This window comes from Macrobrachium nipponense, chromosome 28, assembly GCF_015104395.2.
Source record: "Macrobrachium nipponense isolate FS-2020 chromosome 28, ASM1510439v2, whole genome shotgun sequence".
NCBI lineage: Eukaryota > Metazoa > Arthropoda > Malacostraca > Decapoda > Palaemonidae > Macrobrachium > Macrobrachium nipponense.
Window position 1 is genome coordinate 33,057,634 of NC_087217.1, and position 15,491 is coordinate 33,073,124.

A 15,491-nucleotide genomic window follows, 5' to 3' on the forward strand; every position below is an offset into this window, starting at 1 on the left:
GGCTACCCAGGAACAAAAATATCCCATGAATGCTAGAATGTTGCCAACTTTACCGCAGAGGCGACACTTACGGCCATGGGGAACATCAGGTGAGATTGAGCCCGAAGGCGACGGGGTGCGGCTGTGGGTCGCCAGTGGTGAACTTATCCGGGACATTTTAGGTATCCCGTGAGTGACCTCTGTTGACCTCGGATGTTATATATTCAGTACCTCTGAAGTCTCGGCTTGGTGGGCTCGACGGCGCAGAGGATTCTTTTGGACGAGAAAGAAACATTGTGATGTTAGTTTTTAGTTGTCAGCTTACGAGATTGAGTTTTGAATTTTTTCTTTGCTCTCTTAAATGTGAAGTGCGCTCAGATCATAATATAGTATCAGATGTTTTATATCCTACTATGAGATTCAGGGTCTCTGTAACACGGTTTTTTGGACTTTGCTCCTTGTCAAAGCATCGGATGCAGCTGAAAGTTGACATATGTATATTTTACAACCACACACAAATTTTGTCAGCATTATCAATAACCTAAACCCGATAGTTTTAATTTTTATAGAGTAAAAATGATCTAGCCGACGCCATGGCCATTGATTACGAGCCAAGAATCGAAAAACATTCATTACGTAAGCAAGGTAAACAAACACCTTTTGACGAAATGTTGCCCCGCCCATCCACTAGACAAACTCATTCTCCTTGTTCCACCGGCTCTGAAACCCTAAGACTTTATGAATGGCGGAACGATACATAGATGTGGGTGGGGTATCTGTGCTAGTGTAGTATACTACTGTAGCAGTAGTGCCGCAACAGTAAATGCGTATTACACATGAATTAAACGTTTAGGCCAACTGCTGGGATCCTTGAGGATCATTTAGCACTTCTTACAACTACTCGAGAAATTAGTTTTTATAGCCAGAAGTTAAATTTTCTAATCCAACAATGCCCATGGTAGCCTTCAGTGTTATCCTGAATTATAACGAGGCGAAAGTGGGTGGAGCTTCATGAAGTCATCGTTCTGACGATAATTATTGGTGAAGGTTTAAAGCCAATATACGGTACCGGCTATTTTTTTTCAATAAATAGGTAGATAGCCAATAAATAAGAATTGCTTGACATTGGATATAGTAGTTAAAAAATCAAGCTTGTCTACTATGCTTTTGATAATTACTAACTATTCCTTCCATCTTGTCAATCTGATTGTGACCTATAAAGTAGACTGTAATTTCTTAGGAAACTTATTTTAGGAGTTAGACTAATAATCAAAGTGTTTTTGTATTTATTAACATATTTTGTTGGTTTGGTCATAAGGACAATTATCAGTGGAGAGGTTCCAGAGTTCATAAAGGTGTACTGCTTTGCTTGTATTTAAATTTGTATGTCATTGTTGCCAGAGGTTTAGCCTTCGTTACGTATAGCCAATCATCCATCGAGAAAGAGGGAAGAAATGCTGTCATAAGTTACGTAACGAGTGCGTTCGAAACCTTTTCTCTGAGTAAGTTGGCCCGTCTTCAAAAAAAGTCACTTTTACATTATAAGTACCAAAATTATTCAACCTACGTAATGCAGAATACAGTCAAAATTTATGTGTAGATATAATATGTATTCTGAATAAGCGTTATATTTATGAAATGCATAGATAAAAAGTTATTGCGAAAAAACCGTGTTACAGAGGCCCTGAATCTCATAGTAGTGTCTTTTCTCCTAAATGTGCCTCCTTACTCGAGGCTTTGCTTCCAGATGAGGACATCAGTCAATAACCAAATGCCCTTACATTTTTCTTGTCATCACCTCTAAATTCATCATCATAAAAATTCTTTTTTATCACAATAGAAAGGGAAAATATTTTCAACAATTAATTTTTATCTTTTCCATAGTCTAACATTATTCTTGTTATGTTTCTGTTCCTTTTGTAGCAAGGTTTCTATAAAAATTGTTCGCAGCTTAGTAACTTCTCATTGATAAATTACTCAAGATCACTTGAGATAAACCATATTCTAGCGCCGATAGTAAGAGTCGCTGTGACTGCAGATTACGTGAACAATCAATTCAACCCTTCGTTTTCAAGGTCTCCCTGAAAATCGTTATCTCTGACCATTCATACACCTTTTTTTTCCGCTATACCATGCAAGCTCATAATTCTCTAGTTTCAGAGCCTTCTTTACGATATTTCCCCCGCCCCCAACCCCACACCTCCTAAAAATGAGATTATTTTTCTTTGGACGATATTTACATCCTTCCATTTAACCAATATTGTTTAAAGAGTAATCTAGCCTTATCTTTATTGAGTTCTTTTGCTCGCTGTGTTCATTCCTGAAGAGTTATCCTCGGATGGCACGGGAGAGGAAGAAAGGAACTGTAGGCTAAATAGTTTGGCGGCAGACTGAGGTATTGGAACAAAAGGGCCTTCATATCCAGAGGCACCAGAGACTGCTCATCTCGCAAGTGCATATTTTAACATTATAATTTGGCGGGCGACCATCAGTGAAGAAACATTGTCGCCTAGTAAGATTTTTTGACTACTTGGCGACCAGACAACCCACAAAATTGACAGTAATGATTAAGAAATGGAAAAGTTACCCTTGCAGTAGAGTTTGGTGTCCGTTTTCATTTAATGACATGTTTTTTTTTCATTTGTGTCCTTTTTAAAGATTGTACCACAATGTTAAAAATTGAAATAAATTTCTCTATTATTGAAACACTACTACTTATTATTAAATTCCCTTTTTCAACCTGTATACAACAGTACTGTTGTAATAAATCTCTTTTTATTTTCATGAGGGAGGGCAAGGGCTGAGCTACGGTTGGATATAATTTTTTAAAACAGGGTTTGGACATAAAATGATCCTATTTAATACTAAAATTTTGAGTATCTACAGCTTTGATTTTTATAATGGAAATGCGTTCTATTGCCTTCAACTCTCACTCAAAGTTTTGTCTCCGGGCTCTGCCTCGGACCCCGCAGGGGGAGGCCCCACCCCAGACCTCCTAGTTTGATGCCTGGCGCCTACGGCTCCCGTCAGTAGGCAGTAGGTACTGTAGCATATATTCCCTATATTACAAACCATAATATCCATCTGGTCGCACAGTGAAATTTCCTTAAAATATGCACTGCATCCCCCAATCTGCAATTAGTGGCGTTAGTGAGGCAAAAAGAAAGAAAAAAAATTGTACATTATTGTTACAAAAACTTAGTGAGAAAACTACGTTAAAATGCATTTGAACAAGTGTATTAATTAATGTGGTTCTTGAGATGTTGTCTCATCCAAGGAACAACTGCACACAAACAACGAAAGACAATTTATTGCTTGATCTTGGGGTCTTGGTCGTTGTTGGACCTGCAAAAATATTTAGAAAATATATTGCAAATATTCACGAAACATGTCGTGTTCACACAGTGATGCTGAAATCATTCTAATGAATCAACGATTATGGACATTATATGAGACAAGTTATCCAAATGAATGTCCAGAGATCACCAAGTGTCTCATAATGGCATGAATGCGCACGATTTAGGCTTTCAATTTTGTGTGCTTGCGTGGAGTATGTAGTAAGTGCTTACGTCGTTTATGCTCGAGTGCCGCTCATTTCTCAGAACGAAACTGGGTGAAGTAGCTCAATTCCTTATTTATTCAGTAGGGGAAAAAATCAGGATCGACTATCTTTTCTTCCTACTGACGGATGATAATTATAGTACGACTGCAAGATGTGAGAGTGGCATGTAAGAAAGATGTGCAAACCATGAACGAAGAGCATTTTTATCGACACTTTCTCTTATCACGAATTATATGTGCAAATGGATGAAATTTCTTTGGCAGTGACTGCTGCAATGGTGACGCCAGTTTGTAATATCGAATTGGGCAATCAATCGTCGAGACACACGTGTGAATCTAGAATAGCCTTACCTTACCAGTTCGGTGTTCCTACGTAAAATTAAATAATTAGCGCTTGCCTAGTCCCATGATTTGACCCACTGAAGTACTAAGCCCTCAGCCACTGGCTCAGACTAAATGTTTTAGCGTTGGCGGACAGGATATGGCGTCAGGATCCCATATTGCGACACGTAGTATCTCAGGTTCCATAACGTCGAAATTTCTATTTGTGAAATAGCATTTTGTGCTTTAGCGTATACGTGATCTTGTTGGATCTTGCCTTGTCGTATCCTGTGTAGGCTACTCATATCAGATACAATCGGCACCAGAGTCTCTCTCTCTCTCTCTCTCTCTCGACGTGGTTCGGAAGTCACGTAAAGCCGTTGGTCCCGTTGCTGAATAACCACTGGTTCCATGCAAACGTAAAAACACCATACAAACCAAACCAAAAATCTCTCTCTCTCTTCGAGAAACGAGACAACTTCTGGATAAATAGAAGAAAAACAATGTTCCTAGAAGTTTCTAAATCCCCAAAGAAGCCTCTATCTCGAATCTTCTTCCTCGCCTCTTACTTTCTTATAATCATCTGAAAATCTACTTTCGTCCACATCTGAAATATCTCATAAGTTGTCATCCTATTTATGAGCAAATGAGATACCAATCAAATGCAAACAAAGAGACGAAGAAAGCCTAACATGGTCTGGAACATAACACGCCCTTTCCCTGTAGTGTAACTGACGTGAAAGGAATCAGCCTTCTTCTTGCCAGCGCATATTGGAATCCCTAAAGGAAAGAACGTATTCATTCATTTCATTTTGAATTCCACGATTTGTAGCAGAAAGCATATTCAGAAGTAATCAGATGCAGAGAAGTTAAGAGGTAATTTGATTAGTGAATGCGAACAGTAGACGATATAACTGTAATCTGTACTACTATATGGAATTCTTTTGCTTTCCCGGGGTTTTACGTCACATTCAACAGAGTCTATTGTAAAATTATGTACAGTCATTAATGAGGGATCATGGGCCTTCTCGAGTTCTGGGCGTGACGGCAGTCTGGGTTGGGTATGTGGGTCAGCCGGATCAAACATCCATGAACGTCAGAACGGTGTAACCAGGAATCACCTGGGTGTAACCTACTTTATATTTTTATCTGATGCAGGATTCTTCGACTTTTGGGTTCTTTTAGCAGAATATCCTACTTTGCATGAGCAGTGATTGATAGGCTTATATACGTACACACACACACACACACACACACACACACATATATACTATAGATAATATATATATATATATATTATATATATATATATATATATACACACACGCACGCACACACACACACACACTTTTACGGGCATAGTTTTCCTCTTAAATAATTTTCTTAAAGCAATACGAATTTCTGGTGAAAATTACGCAAACTTCCTTCTTCCATTTATTGAATTCTGTCTCGACAGCTTTTCGCCTGATGGCATTATCAAGCGACTACTGACATACAATCTTTTTTTTTTTTTTTTTTTTTTTTTTTTTTTTTTTTTTTAGATGAAGCCAGCCTATTCGGCCTATTTATATCATCGTGTGGGAAGAATGACCTCGAGGTATGGGGATATATAGTACTGGTTGGTCAAGGGATTAACAGCTTAACATTTCAGGACGTTGTTTTGGGTACAAAGAACATGAAAACTTGAACGCCAACAAAAGTGAAAGTTTAAACTTGTGGTTAACTAAATGTGCTATAAATATGTGTTAAAAATTTAGTATAATGTTGCATTTTGGTTTGCTAATAAAAAAATACATATAGAAATACAAGAACAGATACAGAAATCCAACTACAGAAACAAAAATAAATAATATTGTATAGCGTATGTAGAGTTACATATAGACAAATGTTTGTGTATACATAAATGTGTATGGTATTAAATTTGAGCGTTTGTGTGTGCGTCCATATAGACCAAGCTGATTAACGGTGGAGGTCCGTGTCAGGCGGGGTCTCGGCGAATTGAGCGAGGAGCATGTTACTTGGCCTTCGTTGGACGCTCTCTTGTCCTAGTTCCGAGGGGAGCAATATGCCCGGTGGCTTGGGGCCATGCTGTCTGGTCCCTGTTGGCTCGCGCATTCCTTCTCCTGCTGGAGGGGAGTATATGATCCGACTCTTGTTGAATATTCGGGGTCGGTTTCTGAATAGCGATGCTTACCGCTTCGGCTATAAGAGGCGACCACAGTTGTTATCCTCGCTGTGCACGACCTGGGTGGTTTCTGTCAGCTCTTGTAGAGATGGGTTCTTGTCGTGAATATTTATATAATGTTGATGAATGGCTGGCCCCTTGATTTCTGTGAGCCGGGAGACGTCTCCGAAGGGTCGTTGTAGTGTGCCTGCCCGACGTTGCTTTGGCTGTGTGTTTTTCACATCTCTTCTGGATAGGGGTTCATTTACCAAACGACCTGCTCTAAAACAAAGAACTCATTTATGGTGGTACGTCACATCAGCTAATGCTAAAGCACTCTCTGTTTGAATACAAATTGATACTTTATTTCATCCTCTCCCCCAACCATCATCATATCTTACTCAGTCACAGGAAATGATGATGTCGATTGTTTGAAATGTTTGACACAGCTGGAATCACTGAAACGAGTTTGATCACTGATCGCCATTAATGATATCCTCCGTATAATGCAAACAAACACATTTCGCATTTTAGAACAAAAAATCTTCATATCCAGGTCGCTCAAGCATTTGTTTTTTACAGAAACAAAGATAACAACATATTTTTAACGGCCTTTAGCAGAAATAAGGAACAATAATATACATATTCGTTAAATGCTTATAAGCATATATATATATATATATATATATTATTATAAGCATATATATATATATAGATATATAATAGATATAATATCTATTTATAATAAGTGATATATATATATATAACTTAAACATTCTGGTAAACAAAAATTCTTTTTTTACATAGAAATATATTTTGATATATAATTGTGGATTTTTAACAATATTTTTATTGTGAGAGTAGAGTGATCGTCATAACACTCGACTCATTATGAATATCAGTTGCCAGATATCCTAAGAAGTCAACAATCCCATCACTGCAAATCTTGTTTCGGCGTGGGGCTTCATATAGTATTGCTTCTCGCACAAACTTTTTGAGATTAACCTTAGGTTTCTGATCATACATATGTAGCTGACTTTAAAGAAGAGATTTTTTCCACTTGGCGTGTTGTTGTGTAAATGATACTTTAACCGATAATTTAGATGTTACATGATCGAGAACTGGATATCATCGGTGCATTGAGTAACGTTACTTGTTGTTCGCTACACACACCACACTCTTTGCGGGAAATCCTCGTTGCATTTAGCAGTGGAGTGTATTTTACGGAGATTTTTACAGTTTGGTGTTACTTTTAGTCATTTACCCTACAACCTCTCCACTCAATTATGTCATATCTAATTCTGATACACATTTAGGATTCGGGAAAGAGGGACAACTCTAATTATGTTAAACCGATGGATCATCGTTTTGTTTCCGTACCTTTGGAAAACGACTTAAGGATTTGCATCTTGTGTATTGCTTCCCACGAGAAGTATGTTAAATCTGTCAGTAAATTCGTTTCTTATTAACGAGTTTCTTCGAAGAACTATCTATGGTTGTCAAGGGTGCTTTTTCCATAAGTAATCCAGTTTTCTCTGAACTGAATCTTAGGCAATGATTTTTCATACAGTCATCATCTGTATTAACTGTTAACTTTTGTAATCTTGGTTTTTGTTACATTTGCAATACATGGAAGGAGTCGTTTGCACAACAAACTTCCTTATACGAAGAGAGATGGAAAGGAAAGCCATTTCTAGTAACTTTACGTTTTGATATATTGTCGCTTAATGAATACCCTCACTTAGTTTGTATATTTAGTATCTTATGCCAATATGCAAGCGCCTCCTGTCAGTCCCTTCTCGAAGAGAACAGAATGTGGAACGCTATCAAAGGCACACTCAGCATCTATCTAATGAGCAAGTTGCGCCAAGGAGCCCCACTGTTCACGATGTCAGTTAAATCACAAGTCATTGAAGCAAATATTCCTAAAAAATCCTTTCCATGACTTATATACACAAATTTCATATATTGCAGCAACAATGATTGTCAATAACAAGACGTATGTTGTTCACGCTTTTCTTTTCCCTGAAAACATACATTGAAATGTACATAATAGGCAACTGATATACTCCTCGTTTTTCACTTCTCTGAGAATGGCCAGAGAGTCCTTGTTATTCGGAACGTGATTCCAGACAGCATGTTTTCGTTTCAGATGCAACCTTCCCACATCATATTCGTGTCTGCTACTCTGTCGTAGGGAGTTTGAGGAATATTTTGTGATTGCTCATAGAATTACTATAGATCTTAACAGGGTCTGCTGTTGGCCTAATTTGGTTAACTCTCTAGTTATACGAGTAACTTCATTATTCACTCACCTTTGGAAACTTCTTTCAGTTTCTTTTGTAGTTGGTAATGCCGTATCGATTCCCCCGTCCATTCCCCGTCCTTATTTTTAATGGCAACTTATAGGGATCTGTTTTCCCCACCCCATCCGCCCCCACCCCACCTCTCTCCTTCTCCACGTCTACGGTCTCGTTCTAAAAGCCTCTTGCTCTGTTTATTCACAAGTTGGCGGCAATTTTTCCTTAAATACCCTCTCTACGTTGTCAGTCATCTTTGGCAGTTCATTTCCCGTCTTGCTTAAACTTATGTTGTTGCCCATGCAGACTTAGACTGCCCTCGAATGGAGCAGATGAAAGTTGGATCATTAGGCAGTGCTTTTCTAATTCGTGCAGTGTCATGAGCGCCCGCAGCATATTCTCCAAGAAGAGGAAATACACACACACACGCATAATATATATATATATATATATATATAATATATATAATATAATATATATAGATACATCTATATATATATATATATATATATATATATATATAGAATATATAATATATATATATATATATATATATACATATACTACGCTGCCAATGATTTAAGTGAAGGAAGATGCGATAAAGACAAAATACAGCGTTATTGTAAAAAAACTATTGTTTTTTTTTACATTAGTTCCATATACTGGTCAGCTGAATTCAAATATTTCTGGAAAGAGCAATGCAATTGCATACTGTATACAAATTTTATACTACAATACATGATGATACATTTACTTTATTTAAAGAATATATTGCAAAATGGAAGGAAAACTAAGTGATGTAGTCAAATGTAATATGTGTGTGTATATATTATATATATATATATATATATATATATATATATATATATATATCATATATATATAGATATATATATATATATATATATATATATATATATATATATATATATATATTATATCTATATATATATATATATATATATATAAGGATTTCCGGATTTGGGGGGAGGGGGGCAAGTGCCCTCTCTTGCCCCTATGTGTGGGTGCCCATGTGCAGCGCTATTTCTTACTTCTCATAAATGTTACAGAATTTGAAAAATTAGTCGGATAAAGAGGTTCCGATCCGTGGGAACAACAATTCTATCTCTCTGCAGAAGGAATTAATGACCTTCCAGAAACTTATTGGTGATTTGATTTGATGACGCGTCTCTTCTAAACGCAAACTCCCCCAAAACATCTTTCAAACATCTTTCTGAATGGACATGAATTCCAATCAAGTTTCAGCGATGGCTCTGGTTGTGTTGGATCCCCTCTCCGGATCTTGATGGAGCTAAGAAGGCAACATCCGCAGGTCCTGTGGTAGTTTGAAAGGACTTCTCCCGATTTATCACAGAACTGAAAAGGTTTCCAGGCAATAGCTGCTGTTATACTATAAAAACTTTTAACCGACTACAAGCTTCAGAATTCTTTTGCCATCCAACTTGACCTCCCCTTAAAAGACTAAAGCTTTTCCCGCATCAAATAACTCTTAGGTGATGTTTGATTTCAAACCTTATAGTCTTCCGTTCCTTTAGACTCAAGACGCTTGAAGACCATCAACCGAGATCCGAATGGTTTAGAAGTGAAATACAGTACTTATAAATAATAGGACATCTCATATAATTTTTTATCTTTTGGGGCTATTAATATCCCACGACTTTCGTTGCTGTGGTAACCATATCAATCAGTCTGAGCAAAGTTAATAGTAGACCATTTCCAGACGCACATTTTAAGGTATTTAAAATATTCGTTTTAACATCGTCCGCCGAAGATTTTCGCAGGCGATACCGCAAAATGAGGCTCATGTCCGATTATTTTACCATAATTATAACAGTTTTCGTACTCGTATTTCGTACGTTCCCAAAGATAAAAAATAAAAGGAAACATTAAAAATACTCACAAAAATAGATAGATAAATAAATACAAACTATTGTAGGCCATTTGGACATGTGCAATTTCTAATTTGAGAACCTGACGATGTAGAAACTGCGATTTTGATGATGGGACGTGAAAGGCCATTGGTGTACGTCTGAAATCCTGTCGAACAACAGGAGTCGAATTTTGGACAAACAACAACAGCAGAAGCAGCAGAAGCAACGCGTTTCCCGGGATTCCCCTGAACAGTCCCGCTACGGTTGGGTGGCGTGGAAGTGGCAGAGTTTGTAATTAAGGTATAAATTACTTGGCTCCCCTGGGCACCATTACAGTCACACGCTGATTGCAAATTAAATGAAATGCACACTGCTTGACGCCCGGGGTTTATGGGAAGTAGAGAGAGAGAGAGAGAGAGAGAGAGAGAGAGAGAGAGAGAGAGAGAGAACACTACGAATAGAAAAAGAAAGTTATTGGTTACTGGATTTGTCAAGAAGATATCGTGTCATTTTGTTAGGAATTTAATTTCACATACAGAAAGCAACAAACAAATAAACGACTGAACTCAAGTGTAGCATGCCATTGTCCTTATTTATGAAGAGATGCGACCGACTGTCAAATCTTCTTTACGGAACAAAGAAAATATTGCAATAGGAAAAAATCGGATACTTTCGGATAAAGTCGAAAAAAATTCCAACAATTCTTATCCGACAATATTCTTCCTTGAATTCATGGAAGGACGAAGTCGTCCGGAGAGATTCTCTAAACACTTTCATAAAGTTTTAATGAAGTTCGCCATTTTCCTTAATTAAATTCTTCCATCTGGTACATCTTAATTAAACCATTACAAAAGCGAACAGGTCGTTGCATACTTTTGGTCTTTTTCCACGAGGACATTTTTGAAATATTCTGGTGTCCTTGGAATAAGCCTCTCTCATTTACCTGAACAAAGACGTCATACGTGCGAAGAAAGACATTCGCAAAATATGAATTGGCGTTCTAATGAGAATATTAACTTATTTAACTTAGTGGCCGATGGGAGAGACAACCTGAAGTGTTTTCTAGTTCATAGTAAATGGAAGCGGTAAAAAGGTGATGAAATAGAGTGGGGTTTAATCCCACAAGAAAATATTGTCCTTTAGTCTTTAAAAGGATAAACGACTGGATAAACCGAAGGTGGGGTGTGGGGGGGGGGGGATATCAAATCTTGGCATTGGAGGGGAAAAGTCAGTCCCTAACTGCGTAACTTTAGGATGAGTGAAGTCTTAGAACAGATACAAAAAATGAAGATCATCTTACAGGAGGACTCTCCTTACCACGAGCTAAATGGAACAATGACCAGAATAATATCTATAGAAAAGAAACAAAGGTTGAACCACCTTCCAGCGCACGCAGCGAGAGAGGGTCTGCGGAAGAAATAAGCATTAGACGTAGTATCTTTGATCCTCCGCCCAAAGCGGAAACCAAAAAGGAAATTGAGGACATCAAAGCAGACTGTATTCTCTCTTGGTTTTCTCTGACCTTGTTCCTTAATTATCATCTGAAATTTCTGAAATACTTGTAACGTGAATTGGAGAGAAAACACTACTCAAATGGTTAAATCATTCTAGCTTGATTTCATACGTTATTTTCGTCATTGACATTTCCAAAGTTCTTAATAGGTCTTGTCATCCCTATTTTAACTACTGTTCTTGTAGTTTTGGTGCATCCATACTTGATATTCTTTCCACCAGCAGCGCTTTCGAAGCACCTCACGTGATGCACTTTATGCATTACAAAAGGTGTTTTTATAGCCTTTTACTTTACCTCCATTACTGCTTTCTTTCTACTGCCTTGCTGTGCAGCCTCTTGAACTATTACTTCCTAGTGCAAGAGTTGGGTGTTCTCCCAGTTCCACCTGTAGATCCTTGCATTTTATCTTTATTTTCTGGATCGCTTTATCTTGTTGTCCAAGTACTCAAACTCCCTCTTTCCAATCATCAGCGCTGGATGGCCGAAAGTGCCCCAGCGCTTGGCTTGACAGCCTGAATTCCATCAAATATGCTTATAAAAAAATCAACTGGACGGATTCAAAAGCAATTTGTCTAACCAACAGCTCCGGCCGTCTCCCTTCTATTAACCCTCTTTCTTTAAGATAACGGTCTATTGAGCCAAATCAGTTCTTCCATCTATCAGTGACCTTGTATGATAGCCACTACATCACTACACTCCTTAACTATTCTGTCGAGATCTACTCTTCCCATATTGCTCCATAGGATAACTTTATTTCTCTTAAATGCCACCCATTGGAGTTTTTGTGTTTGCCATATTTTCAAGTTTTGTGGCCTTCCTTTTTATCAGAATAGACTCTATTGATTAAACAATGAATCGTTTGGGAACTGTATATTGAATGATAAGAGCTGATTGTGTGAGTAAAGTAGAACTTTAGTAGTACTATGAAGAGGTTAGCAAAGATTAAAAGATGGATATAGTATACTGAAAATATTTGATCACGCAAAACGAATAGGAGTTACTGGTGACTGTTTCTCATGGGGAAGACCTAGTGAGTTGGTAATTTGGAAGAGGTGCTAAAGAAAATGGCCATCATCACCAGTACCACTGAAATGCTAAAGTGCATGAGAAGCAGATGACGTATTAATAAAGTAGCTCACATTTGGCAGTTCTGATTTTCCGAGCTGCATTTTGGATTCAAAACCCAGGGATTTTCGAAAAAAAAAACTTCAGACTGAATTAATGAAATAAAGTTTGGAGGGTTATTGTAATGAAAGTTGCTGTGATATAATACCTCAAAGAATCACTCACAAATAGCTTTGTCAGACTACATCTGATTAGATGCCTTTCTTTCTAAGTGGCTGAGTTCTCCTCCATGGGTACCAGCTCATCTGTGTCCACTGCATCCATCATCTGTTTCTAGGAGGAAAAATGACCCTCATCATGAATGGACACAGTTAATTGAAAAAAATTGACCTTTCGATGTCGAGTTGCCAGTTTTCGGCATGTTATCTCTCTTGAAGAATACTGCAGAAAAACAATTACATTACCAACTAGTGAGTTTATTTGTTACCATGATCCACCTTGAGTCAGCATTTTATTCCATCCATAATGTTGGTCCTTTGTAAATATATCCACTTGTAAAGTCACTGTCTTGATTATTTCTGCAGTAATTGGAAATAATCTTTTAGATTATTTTAAGATTAATCCTTAGTCTAGAGAAACATTAAATAAGAATGAATTCCCTAATATTAATCCATCACATGAAATGACTAAGGTTATCCACATAAAATTTAAAATGTATAGAACAAGGTGCAACTCAGGTCCAGAATCTGTAGTCACATGTTCCTTGTTATACCATAAGATCTGAGCTTCTCTGCTGGATCTAGATTTAGCGGCCAGGTTTGGCAGCCAATCACAGAATGCCCTCACAGTTGCGTGCTTATACCTCACTCACATCACCTGTCACTAGCTCTTGGTCACATGCTCAACCAACTACCTTTAACCACATTTCTTTCCACATGTTATTTCAAAAGCAGGTCAGATCCCCGGAATGAATCGGTATATTTGACCTTCCAGTACCTTTGCAGTGATTATTTATTCCTAAAGAAAGCAGTGAATTTGATTGAGTCATTAGAGATAGGATAAAGACTCCCACCGAGTTGTGACCTGAGTTAAATTAATGGGAATTCTGACTTGCTTCCATTGTGTGACTGGTTTCACCACACTTGCGCTATATGTATTACTTATTCCTTTCATGTATCCTTTTTTATAGACAAGTTAATATTTCAAACACTAACATGTTATATTTTCTTTTGTCCGACATCAAGAATGTCTAGGTAGTTGTTCCTTTCCCAGCATATTTTCAAGAAAAACCATTCTATAGCTCATCCTTCTGCAAGGTCTCAAATCCTTTTACTAATACCTTCCAGAAGAAGCCTCCGGCTTCCTCTTGTTACAATGTTAGATGGTTTTGCACTGTTGACGCAGGAGTAGTAAGTGATCTCCTCTGTAATTTGGTTACTTTTTTAGCAGACAGATTATCAACAGGTGCACTAATCCATTCGACTTTCTTTAAAAAAACAAATCAGGAACTATGTATTTGAGTTTCTACCCACATTGCCTCTCCCATATAATTTGGTGACCCGTTGAGTTTTTTCTAGCAATGAATTTCTTTGTGGAGCTGGGCAGATTTCTAGTTACATGTCAGTCTTGCTCAGGTTCTAGCCCACGTTAACCTATACTGACTTTCAATCATTCAACACCATGGCAGATATCCTCGATATGACCTGGGAACCCTGCTGCTAACTTATGAAATAATTTATTTTCATTCTTTAACTGAAGACTTTGGCTCTCCTGTTTCCTGTCTTCAAGTCATCTCTAAATAAATACAGTATAGTGAACAAACCCTCATTTGAGTGAGAGAACCCTCTTAACTTTAAATCCCTTTTGAAATCTTAGAAGTTGTTCAGCTCAAAGTTACCAAAGCCTTATTGCTATTATAAATACTGATCTAGAGTAAAAATTGATTGAACATCAGTATAATAAGAAGAAGAGACCAGATAAATATTTGTCACTTCAGTTTGAAGGTTGGTTGTAAGGGTTCTGTTATCTGACATAAGGAGCGAGATCACTGAATATGCCAGTTTATCTGAGAGTATCCTGATAGTTGTAGAGATGCCCCTGAGCTGGCAAGGTAGGAGGAGGACGTTGTATTGACAAAGATAGCTGCTGTGAGTCATAAATAATCAGGGATTAGAGAAACTTAACCAGATTCGTGGTGAGCGAACCAGATTAGCCACACTTTTAATTCACTGGCGACTTTCCACAAAGCTAATTAACTTAATTTCTACCATCTCATTTAAGAGCTTACTATAATTATTATAATCTAATGAAAGAAAATGTACTCTGAATTTTTTTTTGTTCACTGGAAACCTTTCAGTAAAGTAATTGGAATATCATTTCCAAATTCATTTAGTTTTAATGAGGTACTTAAATGCATATCTCTTATGAAATTATTCTATTTGTCACTATGGGAAGGGCGGTTACCAAAAATCGTTGTGTATGGTTTATTATGTCGACTATTTTTCCATCTAGGCACAGTTTCACAGCCATTGCTCTGTCACTTGTCCTTTTCACGCTTATTATGCTGTCTTTTAGACTTTTTAATAGAATTATTCCAACTCCATTTCTCCCTTCCTTATTTGCTCTGATATGTAGAAATCTATATCCACATCCCAGCTCTCTCGCTTTATTTCCCCTCCATCTAGTCTCCTGCACAT

General features: G+C 37.5%; 1 protein-coding gene across 1 annotated transcript in view; it reads right to left on the reverse strand.

Moving 5' to 3' along the window:
- The window catches only part of LOC135201660 (beta-parvin-like), a 196,474-nt gene extending 192,464 nt beyond the window's left edge, over positions 1 to 4,010 (reverse strand). Inside the window, exons 1-2 of the mRNA XM_064230771.1 lie at positions 3,892 to 4,010; positions 72 to 252 (exon numbers count right to left, since the gene is read on the reverse strand). Of these exons, the coding sequence (XP_064086841.1) occupies positions 72 to 156 (85 nt within the window). The 5' untranslated portion in view covers positions 157 to 252; positions 3,892 to 4,010. The remainder of the gene's footprint in view (positions 1 to 71; positions 253 to 3,891) is intronic.
- Positions 4,011 to 15,491: the final 11,481 nt, after the last annotated feature.